The following is a 15,035-nucleotide window of genomic DNA, read 5'->3' as shown; positions in this document are numbered from 1 at the left end:
ATCTCTATAGAAAAAGTTCTAGTAACGTAAAATGTAAACAAATAGAAATAAATAGAATACCCTCTGTCTATTAGATAAAAGTGTGTTGACACACTCTCACTGTTGCTGTAGTGCTCAGACTTCAAACAGAAGGGTTCAGTCATAGCTGTTGTAGTTTTAACTCCGTCCAGCAGGTGTCAGGCTTTCACAACTTTACTGACAAACTGCTGTGAATGAACCTCAAAGAAAACATTGATGGTTTTCTTGGAGTCTGTGGGATTTAGTCTCCACCAAATCCAAGATTTAGGAGGAAAAAGAAGGACTTGTGAGTTTTGATTTCTTCTCAGTAATCTCTGCCTGGCTATAAAGTAAACAAAGCACTTCACGGTCTGATGGCAGGACTCTTAATCTGACAGTCAGGTTCAATGTCTTTGACTTTCTGTGGGTTTATAAACAGGCCAGTGCAGATCAGAGTTATCAAATAAAAATGGAGAAAATTGGGATCTTAAAAACACTGAAAGTGCAGATAATGGGAACATTTTTCTTGGTATGAATTTAAAAAATATATATTTATAAAACCAGACAAAAGTGACCTAACTGGAGTGAATGTGGGCCAACAATTTTAAGGTTTTTTTTAGTGTTCTTTAGCATTACTTTAAAAGAAAAAGACATGACAAGAATGGGACAATATTCCTCTCCCAAAACTCCAGTGACTGGTCTCCTCACTTGCCAAATATTTATAGACTGTTATATAAAAAAGGAGGGGATGCTACACAATGCTGAACATGGCTCTGTCCCTTCTTTTTTGAGATGCGTACACAGCCACAGAATCCAAAGCAGAGCTAGTTTACAATGCTTGCCCCTACCTTCTGAGTGATGAATATTTATTTGTTTTCACAAAAAATCAACCCTCTCACCCCCATGATTATTCTCCTATCTGGGAATCAGCGGGGTCACGTAAGCCTTAGTTTTTAAAAAAAATTCACCTTTTTCACTTCGTCTCAAAGCCACCGTGAAGCCCGAGCCCTGCTGCTGCTGACAGATTCATATTGTCAGGATTTTCAGCTGAACTCTGCGCTTCACAGAGCTGCCACTCAGTCTGTGTCAGTGAACGAGTCAGCGCAGGTGAGACGCAGCCAGAATAACAAGAGCAGACACAGCTGACTGATTTATCTGGGCCAATGAAACAACTGAACTGGTTTCACAACGCTGAGGGAGGAGATGCCACACATTTACTGAATAGTTTTAACCAGAGCAGGAGATGATTAATAGTCTACCTATGGCAGATTAGATCTGCTAATCTACAGCAGTGGAACAGCTATGTTAGAGTCCTAAATACAGTGTAGCCAGTTAACACACAATCAAAATACCAGTATGCATATCAATGGAGATGTTTACATCACTTTAAACTGGTTTAATCCACATCCAGTGGTGTAGTGCAGGTCTCCACAGAGTTTATAAATTAATAGTGTACCCACATCTGCATGCACCACTACACTACTGTCTATTACACTTTAGTAGTTAGACCTATTTTATTTTAATTATTTCATTTAGTAAACTCAAGTATTTTAGGTTTCCTCTTCTTCAGCTGTTTGGGGGGGGGGGCTGAAAGGAGAGTTTCAGATCTGTTTAAAATATGTATTTTAAAACTCAAGAGCTATATATAGCCAAAATATTAATTTCAACAAAAAAACAGTATTGTCACATACATTACCATTAATTCTTTTGTGGAAAAAAACGCAAAAATGTAGAAAATACTGTTTATAAATAGGCGTTAAAACTTACTGTACCTTTAAATTACCACTAAAAGGTAAACAAGATTGTAGATCAACAATAAAAAAACAACTGGCTATTTGTTAAAAAAATGTTGTAACAAGGAATATCGTTTATAAACTGTCAAAATAAAACGGTAAACTACTAAATTTATGTTATAATTTAAGCAGAAAAATATAAGTAAACTGCAATGTTTTTTCGTCCAGTTTTGCCAAGTATTTCAGTACTTCTTTAATTATTTATCTGTGTTTTCCTTGTGACGCACAAATACCATCCCTCTGGGCTTCCTAGATGAGTTTGATGTGCGCATGCGCGCCCAGCAGGCGGTTGTTTGAGGAAGTTTGGATCAACTTTCTACCTGTGGATGATGATGTGGATTCATTGATGTTAGCTTAAATCTGCTGCTTCAGGTGAGTGTTTCTCCGGTTATTACTGATTTGTATCGTCACACAGAACTTTCTGTATAATATTTTGCGTGTGTGAACCTCAAAAGACGGTTTTAAACCGCGTCTTTCGCTCTTCGTGGATGACAATCCGAGTTTTAATGGGCTGTTAATGAGCTCAGGTGTTGCTACGATGCTAGTAACAGTTAGCGTGTTACCCGCTAGTTTATGGCACATTCACCTGACGTGTTACCTGTTCAGGGGTGCGTTGGTCCGTTGATCTCAACTCTGCTGTGAATAATTAACTCAGTTCTGTGGGTTTTTCTTGATCAGAGCATGTTTATGATTAATAAAAAACACTGTCATAAATAGGAGCGATGATGGAGGAAGTTTTAACTGTTAATATCCTTCAATCCTGCTTTATATTTATTTTATCAGAGCAATGGCAACACTTTTGTTTATTTTCGTTATTCATTTTGTAGATATATATTAAAAATATTTTTGTATTCTGGTATCAGTATTTTAAAAGTCAATATTTGCTGCATATGAGCTCCTTGACTGAATAAGTAATTAAATGTACAAGTTTTTCATAAGCCAAAGAGTTATGGTATCATTGTGTTACAATGTTATTTATGGACTTAAGTCTTTTAAATTATGTCATAATGCCCCTCTGTTTAAGGAGGAAGTGATTTTATTTCTACTATATTCTGTCTCAGGGTTCATAGATGTTAGGGTCAGGACTGTTTATTTATATTTCTCCCTTTTTTTCCACAGACATCCATCAGACATGGCCTCAACGTCAGATCTAGAACAGCTGGCAGAAATAGGTTTGTTGAAGTTATTCCTTGTCATTTATTCAACCTGAAGAAGTTAATTTGATTGTTTCATTAAAGAGCAGAACAAGAGAAAAAAACACACAAAAAAATACAATCAAAAACAAAGAAACTCTGATTTTTTTTTGTTTGTTTGTTTTTGTTTTGCTTTCTTTTTTCGATCACCCTCTATGTGACATTATTTTAAATATAAATGTCATCTTATTCTTAATATGCATTTCATTTGTTTATATTTTTGAACTGCATTTTCTTTTATTTTAAATGTTCTACATCAGGGGTGTCAAACTCAAGGCCCGGGGGCCAAATCTGGCCCGTGGAACAGTTAAATCCGGCCTGATTTAATATGAAGATTAAGATGAAGATGATCTCATATTTCTGATCTAACTGACCCATCAGTCTGAGGTCTGCAGATTTCCTCAAGTATAAAAATGTGAACTTATCCTTGATGATTTAAGATATCCTTGTTTAGTCACGAAATCTAAAAAAGTAAGGAGTAAAATATTTGGATAAAAAGTCAGAAATATGGGAAAAGAAATTAATTTGTGTTGTAAATTCACATTTTCAATTTTGCATCCCACACTTAGGACTCAAACTTAGGATTTTTACTTTTTATTTTGTATTTTGAGTATTTCAGCTCATAAATTTGACTTCTTATATAACCTAATATTCTGAACTTTTGGATTCATAATTTTACATTTTAAGTCATTTTTTTGCCTTTTTAACTAATTATTTAGTGTTTCATCTCATATTTTTAACTTCTAACTTTGTCTTTATTATCCTATAGTTTGATCTTGTAGACACTCAATTAAAAAATTTGATCATATTTTGACTTTTAATTTCATGGTTTTGACATTCTTTCTAATATATTTGTCTTTAAAAAGATTATTTTTCAATTACATATTTTGACCTTTTTGGACTAAAAATTTACTTTTCTCAGATTTTGAGCCTTTAAACGTATCTTTCTTTAATTTCAAACTCATTTAGCCTATCATCAGTGCTAAGTTTTTTTTTCCATTACTGGTGAAATGAGGTTCAGAGTTTATGCTTCAAAAGGTGACACTGTTAACCTTAGGGCTCAGGTTAGACCTGAATCCAGAACCCGGTCCCTGCTGTGATTGAGTTCGACACCCCTGTTCTACATGGAGGCATATAGTGGAGCATAATCCAAAGACAACAGTTTCTCTTTTTAACTTGTATTCTTTTAGGATAATATTTATTGAAATAATGAAAATGTACTACATGTATATGATATACTCTAAAATAAGGGATGCACAGTTTTATCTGTATGAGCAGATATGAAAATTTCAGCTATTATTGACAATAGATGAATCTGTAATTTCGTCTGTAAGTTTATTTTTTGTTTACCCATAAAAGTCTATGCTTGTGTTTAGGGCTGAAGTCTTAGGTCTAAACTACATTTATTTATCATATTGGCTAAAATTAATTTGGAAATATTGAATATCTGCAAAACTCCAATATTGTGTATCCCTGACTTATTTATCGTATGTTTCTAATCAGGCTGGGATATTTGGCCTAGAAATAAAGTCTCCGATTTTTTCACACCAAACCCAATTTACGATTCAGTTGATTTACTTTCCTGATCAATATTAATACATAAATACTAGTAGTGAGAGGAAATGGATATAAACTAGCGCAATGATTGGGGAGGGTGATCTTCTGTGGATAAAGAAAAGAAAGAAAATCAAACTGTTTGAATGATCGGCAGATTTACTGACAAGGCAGCCCAGTTACAGTTTCTGGTCTTAGGTTTTTTTAATGGTTCATCCTATCAAAAAGTAACAAAGCAGTAAAAATCACACATATTCAGTCTTATTTTTACCCAAAACCTGAGCAAAACAGAGAGAGAGGACTGTCTGAATATGTAGAAATACATTGGAAGCTTATGGCACTGAGGCATTGGCAACACATTTGCTTAAATCAGACCAACTGGGAATGCACAGATGCAATGGTTTAACCTACATCTGTGTACATCGGAGCCAAAATCTGATCTTCTGACAAACATCAGCCACCAGCAAGTAATGTGAGCATGAACAGATAACAGTAGCAGATGTTTATCAGTGTCTTATCAGTTTTAACGCTGGTGTTTAGCATACTTAGTGGCAGATTCAGAAAAGATTTATTGTTTGGCAGAAGAAATCTCCTGTTAGATAAACTCTAATCTGTTTTCATGGGCAAAGATAAGATTAAATGTTGGCATTGTGGGCGTTTCACACCAAAAGATGTACTGAAAAATATCAGCATTATTGCTATTTTATACATGGGTGTCAGCAATGGCCCTGATTCTTTTCAGGATGCCTAGGCTTTCTGTTACTGTAGCTGTGGTATCAGTTCAGATGGATTTTTACTAGAATTATAATAAAAAACAAGTCTGAACAACCCTCAGAGAGGAGGAACATTTTGTTTATATCGTACACATTTATCTGAAATGGATTTAATAGCGCTAATTAGATTTGTATGATTCCCTCAGCTGTTTCGCAGTAGTTCTGATTGCTCCTCCTCCCTTCCTGCCTCTCTGAACCAAACGGAGCAGTTTTTCAGGTTGCTCTGAGCGGATCATTTCCTCTCCGTTATCAGCCCCACTCTGTGTTTATCACAAACTTCCCTCGGTGCAGCAGAATAAACATCCAGAGCAGAAAACAGAGCATGAATCGGGTTTCCACCCAGTCCTCTGGCTCTGCTCCAGGCCTTTCCTCTCTGATAGTCTGTATTTTTAGGAACAGTGACACCGAGCAGATAAGGAAATCATTTAGAAAATGTTGGGTGGTTCAGGGCAGAAATTAGTGACTGACCTCGTGTTTTCCCATCTGTGTTTATTTTTCCATTTAACATTGTTTTTTAATAACTCACTTTGGAAACTTCCTATGTTGTAACAATGTGATTGTTAATGCTTTATTTCTCTTTTTAGAGTTAAGGAAAGAGGAAGAGGAGGATGAAGAGGATCAGATGTGTGTCACAGACGGTCCAGCAGGTCCCCCCAGCAGCTCCATCAGTCTTGATCCTTCTCACCCGTATTATGACGTGGCTCGACACGGCATCATCCAGGTCTGCGGTCAGTACAAAAAAACTCTTTGTTTGATTTTAGGATCAAAATCTCTCATTTTAAAGTTTGGTTTGATTGCAGCACAAATCCTTTCTGTTTGGACATCAAAACTATTTAAAAACATGTTGCTTTAAGAGAATTGTGTCAGACGTTTTTGATCATAGCTTGTTCTGCTGCCCTCTAGTGGTCAAAAAGGGACAAATGCTGCCATAATGAGAAAACAATACAATATAATATAATTATTAATCACTTTGGTTGATTCAAATAAAATAAATGTTTTAGCTGCTTGTTTAAAGTGAATATTATCGTGCCCTTCTTCTATGACATTGGCCTTCAAAGAAGAAGTAAACAGCACCCAGAGGACTTAGTTTTGGTGTTTGTGAAACATTCATTCATCAAAAAAAAATCTGTTAACTAAGATAAGAAGTAGGGCTGGGCAATTAATCGAGATCTAGATTAAATCGCAATATGTCCTCTTGCAGTTTTATAAATAGCAAAAGGTGTAATATGTCTTTAACCTAAAATGAAAGTCAAAATACCAGTATGATACATTTTTTGCAGCAGATGTGATATGTCCTACCCATCTTGCAAACGTGTCATTTTTTAGAATAGTTTAAAAAAATCCTACCTTCCTTAATTTGTTTTAAGTTTTTCTTATGCATACTAAGAATGACAGAGCTAAGATCTTTCCCTTCAATGCGACAAGTCATATTGAATTTTTGGTCCAAGTCAAAATAATTGCACTTGAATATGTTTTCAAAATCTTTCTGTTGTAGTTTAATCTATGACTTTTGCTGGTTAAAATATAAAATGGTTTATTGCTTGTGTTGGTTGAAAATGCATAGGATGAGGAACTTAGAAAATAAAAAAAATAATCCCAAATTAAATTGCAATGTTGGAAAAAATAATCGCAATAAGATTATTTTCCCAAATCATTAAGCACTAATAGGAAGTGACTGAAAATGCCTGGTATAAGGTTCTTGCGGATCTTTTAAATGTCGTACATCATTTTTTTTAAATTTAAGGTCAATAAATCTCCCAAAAATGTGTATTTGTTCTTATGAGAGGTCATAAATTTAAAGTTAGGACTTTGACTGAATTCTTAAATATGAAATAACTTATTATTTTGTGTTAAGATTAGGGCTGGACAATTAATCGAAAATAAGATTAAATTGCAATATGACCTGCTGCACCTTTCAAATCGCAAAAGGTGCAATATTTCTTTGATCTGAAATTTGGTCAAAATACCAGTTTGAAACTTTTTTTTTGCAGCAGAGATGTTATGCAGGACATATCATGCAATCATTCAGGTACCATTTTTTTGTAGAATAGTTTATAAAAAATCCTACCTTCTTCATTTTTGTACATTTTTCTTCCTAAATATAAGAATGGAAAAAAAAAACCTTCAATGCAACAATTCATATACAATTTTCAATACAAGTGAAAATCATCAGAATTAGATGTTTTTAATGAATTGTTCAGCCCTTGTTTAGGAATTAAAGAAAGTTAAGGAATAATTGCACATCAAATCGCAATTACAATATTGGGGGAAAAAAATCCCGATTAGATTATTTTCCAAAATCGTTCAGCCCTGGTGAAAATGCTTGTTTATATGCATGCAATTCATGGCATTATCAGGATAGCATTGGATACAAAAGACAAGAAAATTGGAAATTAATTTTAAGGAAATTTGCCTGAAAGATGAAATTGAAAGAATAAATACATGGACAACAATCATGAAGGAACTTGCAAATATGCAAGATGAAAAATTTGGGACAATGGGAAGCAAAGCTGCTGAGTTTCCAAAGAAATTCAAAAATCATCAACCCTACACGCTGCAGGAAAATTAGGCTAAGTATTCTTTGATTGTCTCTTGAAAAAATCCTACATCTTTGTTTTCAGAAAGCATGCAGCAACTCTGCTGTCAGTATACCTAACTTTCTAACCAACCACAAATTTCGGCACCTGTTCTTACCTCATACATGTTTTTAATAGCATCAAACAGCAACTTTCAGGGTCCTTAGAACAAAGAAAGAACTCAACATTGTTGACTTACAGTACTGTGCAGCAGTGTTGATTTCTTCGACTAAAACTGTGACTGAAAACGTTCATCAACAGCCTTTTTTTCCATGACGAAAACTAGACTAAGACTAACAAAAATAGATCTCTGATGACTAAAACTGACAAAAATGTAAGTTCAATTTTCATCATGATGACAAAAACTAGACTAGTTTTCGTAGGACATTCAAAAACCATGATATTTCTCCACTGTAGGTAAATCTGTCAAAACACAATGCAGCTGAATCTATTCTGCCTCTCAGCTGTAGAAAGCAGGGACCCCAGGTCTGGTAGGGTGCAGAGAACACACTACCATGATTTGGTACCAGATTTACGCAAGAAAATATATGCGTGGACTAGAATTAAAGACTAAAATGTGAGGACTTTTTTTATTGGATTTAAACTAGTCTAAAATGTTTTTATGTTTTCATTGACTAAAACTAAACAAAGACTTAAACTATAAAGGGTAGAAATGTCTAAAATGTGACTAAAACTAAAAGACGTGATCAACAGACTAAGACTAAAAATTAAGAATAGCTGTCAAAATAAAAACCGCTGTGCAGAATGCTTAGGCACGTTTAGGCCACCAATCGAGGCTGAAATAAGACGTAGATGTGTCGAGTAAGCTGCCTGAGGGCGCCATCAGGCGCTAAGAAGGATTGACACAACCTCTGGATGTCCTTGCATATTAACAGGGGAATGGTAAAATTAAAAAAATGAAAAGATAACGACGGAAGCATGGACTAGGGTACCTTCTGGGTAGGTAGTAGGGTTGCCATGAGCCTCTAGTAGCCCAAAAACCACCAGCAGTCTCTGGGCATTTTACCACGGATGAAACAACCTAGGCAAAAGAGATGCCATCAAGCTGCCGGGCAACACTCATGTGTGCTGACATGTGTCAGGCTTGACTCTGGCTGCCTTCACCCTCTCTCCAGCCCTGGTTGTGGTACATCGGACCCCATGACGAATCCTGAGCACGCTACGTGCTTAAAACTTACACGCATGACTGTATATTGTTAAAAAGAGAAACTGTGCCCCTAATTGACTGGGAGAAGAAAAAATACCCTCAATAAAAAAAACTGTCGTCTTAAAATCATCTGTTTTTGTCTCCAGGTGACGACAACTACGGCAGGAAATTGATCGTCTTCAGCAGCTGCTGTTTGCCTCCATCACACCAGCTGAACCACCGACGCCTGCTTGAGTACGTTTACAGATAAACACTCTTATGAAGCTATCTTAAATGCAACACTGTTTTACATTCAAAATATAAAAAAGAGCTGAGAGAGCATCAGTGAGCCTTCAGTCGGAAACAAGATTTTTGAACTCAGACAATGGAGGAAGAAGCACAAAGATCTCCTACATATTTTCTTAAAATGACTTACAGTGCATAATTCAGCTTGAATAAACAGGACATTAACATTATCGTTTACATTAACTGAAAGCATCAAAATAGAATAAATTTATATCTATAAATAAAAAGAGTAGATTGTAGCTTTTATAAGTATGTGAAGACTCCACCCTAAACCCCTCAAATTTTTCATTTTAATGGGTCAAATCAGCAACATAACACCTTATAAAATCAGAATTATTCACCTGTTTTAAAAGAGGGAAAGGATCTACTTCAGTAAAACAGAAGGGCCTTAAATATGTGGGAGTAATTGTCCCTGTGCTGCCTTTTTCCTCCTGCAGGTATCTGAAGTTCATGTTGGACCAGTACGTGGAGATGGACTACATCCTGGTTTACTTCCATCACGGACTGAGGAGCAGCAACAAACCATCGCTGAAGTGGCTACGAGAAGCTTACAGCGAGTTCGACAGAAAGTACGGCAACCAAGCTGTCCAATTTAAAGCCAGTGATTTAGTTCGTGGTAGATTTAGCTTTTATTAAATACATTTTTAGGGAATTCTATGAAGAAAAGGGCCTTAGATTATACAAATGTATCACCATTAACCTTTAAAATCAGAGAACATTGCTTCATTGTTTACATGTTATGCATCCTTTTCATTTCTTTTTTTAGGATTTTGTGTTACATGTGTATATTTTTTTAACTTTCAAATAAGGAAAATATAAATATCATTAGTACAATAACCACCTGGAAGTCCTAGCATACATGTGCCCCAGTGTATCTGATGCAATCATCCACTCCAGGGCTGCTGAAGGTTTAAAAAACACAAAAAAAACTTGTATTCCAAAACTGTCTCAAAATACTCCACAGGATGATTTAAGTTAAATACACAAACACGGACGATTCAAGCCTCTTAGCAGAAGTCTGCTCACTGTAGCAGCCAGAAACGTGCACATGAGTGTCCTCTATTAATGCTACAGAAATTCAGTGCAAAACCCTTAATTAAAACTAAATAGCCAATGCAACCAGTGGCGGAAGCAATAATATCATGGATTTCTACCGAAAAGGATGATAAATTAAGCCCCAAAGGTAAAATCATCTGCTGTTGACATAGTATTCCTGTGTGAACTCGCAGTTCTCTTGTGATCTCTGTCTACTGACCAGGGCTGCACACTGTGGCGCAGCGCTCTAGACACACTTCCAGTGGGCGAGGTCACTCGCCTTTGGTTGGAGCAAGCCCGCAGCGCTTCGGTGCGCGGCGCGGCCGTCCTATGAGAAAATTCTAGTTAAGGATGTGGCTGCATGCCAACAGTAGTACCTGAAAAATATCTTCCTTCCCATGTCCAGACTTTTCTAAACCTCACAAGTGTGAAAGCATGTTTTTATCAACATAGATTTTTTGAGTCTTTAAAATCCGCATCTCAAAGATCAGCTAGAAGCTAAGTAATGAAGATCCAGCGTTTTAGCAGCTGTATGTTTATTTTCCTGCAGATACAAGAAGAATCTGAAGACTCTCTTCGTCGTTCATCCCACAAACTTCATCAGAATCGTCTGGAACATTTTCAAACCTCTAATCAGGTAGAAACACGTCAGACTCACCTGTAGGAGCTTAAACCGTCTCTTTTCTCATTTAAACTTATACTCCATTTCTGTCCAAAGTCATAAGTTTGGAAAGAAGCTGACGTACGTGAACTACCTGGCCGAGCTGAGAGAGCACCTGAACTACGAGCAGCTCGTCATCCCTGCAGACGTCGTCAGGTACGCTCACCAACTCAGACTGATCCAGACAAACGCCTGAGGACCTTATAGATAACAGGGTTTTGTTTCTTTCTCTTAGACACGATGAAAAGCTCAGAGCAGCTCAGAAAGGAGGACCCCCTCCTTCAGTGAAGAAGCCCCCACCTCGACCCCCGCTGCCCACGCAGCAGTTTGGTGTCAGTCTGCAGTAGTGAGTGTTTGTCTCCTTCTGCACCAAACCCCTGACAGATTATTGTGAATTTTACAGTCGTTAAGTTGTTAAATGAGCCATAAAACCATTTTTTGTTCTGCAGCATCAGAGAGAAAAACCGAGATGCTGTGATCCCCCCAGTCATCTCTCAGACCGTCACCTACCTGAAGGAGAAAGGTGAGTGAGGACTTCAGCTGAGTAGGACTACTGGTTCTTCCTATAAATCCACAAACAGACAATATAGTGGTCGTACATATCAGAAATTTTCCTGCTAGGTGCATCCCTAATTATGGCTCATTGTCTATAGAATTCATGACTAATAATAAAAATCAGAGTTTCTCAGTTTTGCAATAAGCTTTATTAGAGGAGAGTTTTTCTCAGTCCCTCTCTTTGATTTTCATATAATCTCTCTGCTTCTCTGGTTTTAAGTGTTTATGTTTTTATGTTGGTGCAGGTCTTAGGACAGAGGGGATCTTCAGACGCTCAGCTCGGGTTCAAATCATCAAAGATGTCCAGAAACTCTACAACCTGGGTGAGTGGGGTCTCCTTATCTCAGAGGCAGGGGTCTTTTGTAATCTCTCAGTAGCAGGAAGAGGAGATCAGAGTGAGCGATGGTATCAGAGATGGAGCACAACAAACGCGCAACTGTATCAAACTCTAGACTGGCTTTGAACACACAGATGAGAATGTAAACAAACATTTTCCAAACATGCATCCGTCCTAACACAAGTTAATTTTATATAAACAAGGAGTGAAGATTCTTATTCTTTAATTTCATGTTGTCTGACCCATAATTTATCAGTTAAATTGTGCGTAAAGCTCCTCTAAAAAAAATTTGGGGCTGAATGAATACAAGACATGTAAATCAGTGACCCTATTTGTTCACCTTCGACTTGTTAATAAAGTTTGTTTGTGCTTGACCTTTGTCAGGTAAACCCGTGACCTTTGACGAGTTCTCAGACGTTCATGTTCCCGCTGTGATCCTGAAAACATTCCTCAGAGAACTCCCAGAACCTCTGCTCACCTTCAGAGTCTACAACCAGGTCCAGGAGCTCCTCAGTGAGTACGGAGGAGGAGGAGGCATCATAGGAAGAGAAGGAGAGAGAGATGAGAGAGGGGAGAAGGCAAGATGAGAATGAGGAGGAGGCGAGATGAAGAAGGCTTGGGGGAGGCAGGAGGAGAAGAAAAGAAGGAGACCTTTAACGATGGAAAGGTGGTTTATGATTTAAAAGGAGAGGGATGAGATGATTGGGATGCAGGAAGAAGAGGAGGATGGTTGAAAAGAGAATGACTTGGTAGCAAGGAGGTTGAGCAGATTTTCTTAGACTTTGAAGATAAAATAGAAAGAAGAGGGTGGTGAGGATGCATGATGAGGTCTGGTATTGGAGCATATGCCGGTTTGGCATCCTTGGTCATGCACCGCTCTGGCCTCCTGATGGCCATCATCCAGGCCCCTGCCCCATTTCCCTAGATATCCTCCCAGCTGACCCCTCAATGACGCACACGGCCACCCCAGAGGTCTGGTCCAACCCACCAGGCACCCAGCGGAATCAGACCCAGGAGAAGCATGCCAGGTGCCCCTAGTGGCACAGCTGCCTCTCTCCTTTCCATCAGCCGACCCTTCCCATCCCTGCTCTCCTGAGTATCTTTGTTTTGGCCCATGGGACGTGCGTTCCCAAAGTTTCAGCCCCTCACTCAGCAGGTTAAGATCCCCCACAAGAAAGTCTCCAGTCTCCAAAAGGATCACGGCATCATCAGCAGATCAGTGATCTGGACATGACCCAATGACACTCCACAGTTCACCACCCCTGTTACCTGGCACATTGTCCAGTCCATATAGGTACTGAAGAGTGTAGGAGCTAAACCTTAGGCCAGGATGAACTAGGAAGAAGTCAGCCACACTTCACAGCACTCTCTGGAAACTGCTCAGAGAGGACCCAGCGTGCTAGGATGCGGTCTATTGTAGATGTCTGAAACCTGATTGTTCAGGCCACTGGTGTTGGAGAAGAGGATCACAGATGCTGTTCAGCAGTATCAATGCCAGGACCTTGCCATTCATTGAGAGAAGTGCAGCTGTTACACATGCATGCAGAATGAGGAAGAGCGTCAGGAGGCAGAGGCTGAGCAAGGAAGAAAAGGAGGAAGGATATGAGGAGGGAGGAAGAGGAAGAGGTGGGAACAGAGAAGGTAGTTGTAGGATAAAAAGGATTTGGTAGAGGAGAGGATAAACAGCCTGAAGAAGAATAAAAATTTTGTGACTTTTTGTATCCTGTGTTGTTTTTACATGATCTCAACTGTGTTTTTCAGATGTGGAGAGCAGTCTGAGGGTCAGCAGGTGTAAGCAGATCATCGAAGGTCTTCCTGAACATAACTTCATCGTGACAAAGTTTCTGCTCTGTTTCCTCCACATGGTACGTCTGCTGATTTACAACAGACTTCCTCCATGTACCTGTTAAAAATACTCCAATAATATCTCTGATTTCGATGGTTCAGGTGTCGCAGGAGAGCATCGTCAACAAGATGAGTCCGTCTAACCTGGCCTGTGTGTTCGGGGTCAACCTGGTGTGGCCTCGCCATGGTTCAATCTCCCTGAGCGCTCTGACCCCAGTCAACATCTTTGCAGAGATCCTCATCGAGCATTACCCCGCCGTGTTTGGCTCCCGCTGCCCACCTGCTCAGGTAATGCCCTGAATCAACACAACACCTGGTGGACACTCATCCTGTGGAATATATTTTTATTTTTTGTCACTTTTTTTTTCCCTTTACCGCTGATTTTTTTATGTTGCATCACCTGGGTCTCAAGTCAAAAGTATTCTGACTATTTCTATGGACATTCATCAGACTAAAAGGACAATCCTGAAGATTTTAAAGAGTCTGATTTTTAAGTTTTTTACACCTTCATCTGGACGTGACGAATGTCTAAAACCGAGCAGATATTTTCCAGCTCCTTTTAACACAAATATTTATCTGCATGTAGTTTTATCTACTTAAAGAGGCTTTGTTAGAAGAAATCATGTTTGATCCATTACTAGAATTTTATAAACTTTTTTTTTAAGCTAAATCTATGGTGCTAAATCAGGAGATTCTCTCATGTCTTTCAGAAGTGAGAACAATCTTGTCTCATTTTTCAGTCAAAATTGTACAAATGTAATTAAAAAATTTAACAAAACACTAATTTCTTAGCCTTTTAAAGTAATATAATTAAAATCTTCACATCTTTATTTCTCTTGAGCTGTTACTGATAAGAAGTGATGTGTCTGAGAAGATTCTTGTTACTAAAACCTTTACACTTGAAAAAAATGTCTGATGCTTAAAGGAATACATTTGTTTATAAAGACTTTTGACAAATACCTGTTATAAGAACCGTTTTTCCATTGAAGTTCATTTTTTTTTAAATATTAGACTGTAAACCATCATTTATCAACATAAAAAAGTATGCTGAATTTTGGTCATTTTATGGGAAATAGCTTCTGTTTCATATCTGGTACAAGGGTTTAATGTCCTGAAAGGTAAAGTTAACCTAAAATAGTAAAAATTAGTTCCTTACTGTGACTCGCTGTACTTGAAAAAACAAAACCAGTTTGCATTTTGTGGCATATTTTTCTACTTTACAGTTAAAATATCACAACACTGATAACGATAAATGTTTGGGAT

At 37.8% G+C, this 15,035-nt stretch overlaps 1 protein-coding gene across 1 annotated transcript; it reads left to right on the top strand.

Moving 5' to 3' along the window:
- The first annotated feature begins 2,062 nt into the window (after window positions 1-2,062).
- Window positions 2,063-14,731, top strand: LOC121505470 (rho GTPase-activating protein 8-like). The gene is made up of 13 exons (XM_041780839.1): window positions 2,063-2,162; window positions 2,910-2,962; window positions 5,895-6,038; window positions 9,201-9,288; window positions 9,777-9,908; window positions 10,925-11,011; window positions 11,093-11,191; window positions 11,271-11,381; window positions 11,485-11,558; window positions 11,836-11,913; window positions 12,312-12,440; window positions 13,689-13,792; window positions 13,875-14,731. The coding sequence occupies exons 2-13, from the start codon at window positions 2,923-2,925 to the stop codon at window positions 14,070-14,072; spliced, it is 1,284 nt and encodes a 427-aa protein (XP_041636773.1). The 5' UTR covers window positions 2,063-2,162; window positions 2,910-2,922; the 3' UTR covers window positions 14,073-14,731.
- The last annotated feature ends 304 nt before the right edge of the window (window positions 14,732-15,035 follow it).

Source organism: Cheilinus undulatus, linkage group 23 (genome assembly GCF_018320785.1).
Source record: "Cheilinus undulatus linkage group 23, ASM1832078v1, whole genome shotgun sequence".
Classification (NCBI taxonomy): domain Eukaryota; kingdom Metazoa; phylum Chordata; class Actinopteri; order Labriformes; family Labridae; genus Cheilinus; species Cheilinus undulatus.
This window is presented reverse-complemented; position numbering and strand designations above follow the sequence as displayed.

Excerpts from the sequence above, each read along its gene's own strand:
- LOC121505470 (XM_041780839.1), top strand. The coding sequence starts at position 2,923 with ATGGCCTCAACGTCAGATCTAGAACAGCTGGCAGAAATAG. Across the intron at positions 2,963-5,894 it reads AGAACAGCTGGCAGAAATAG|AGTTAAGGAAAGAGGAAGAG; the intron begins GTTTGTTGAAGT and ends TTCTCTTTTTAG. Across the intron at positions 11,382-11,484 it reads TTTGGTGTCAGTCTGCAGTA|CATCAGAGAGAAAAACCGAG; the intron begins GTGAGTGTTTGT and ends TTTGTTCTGCAG.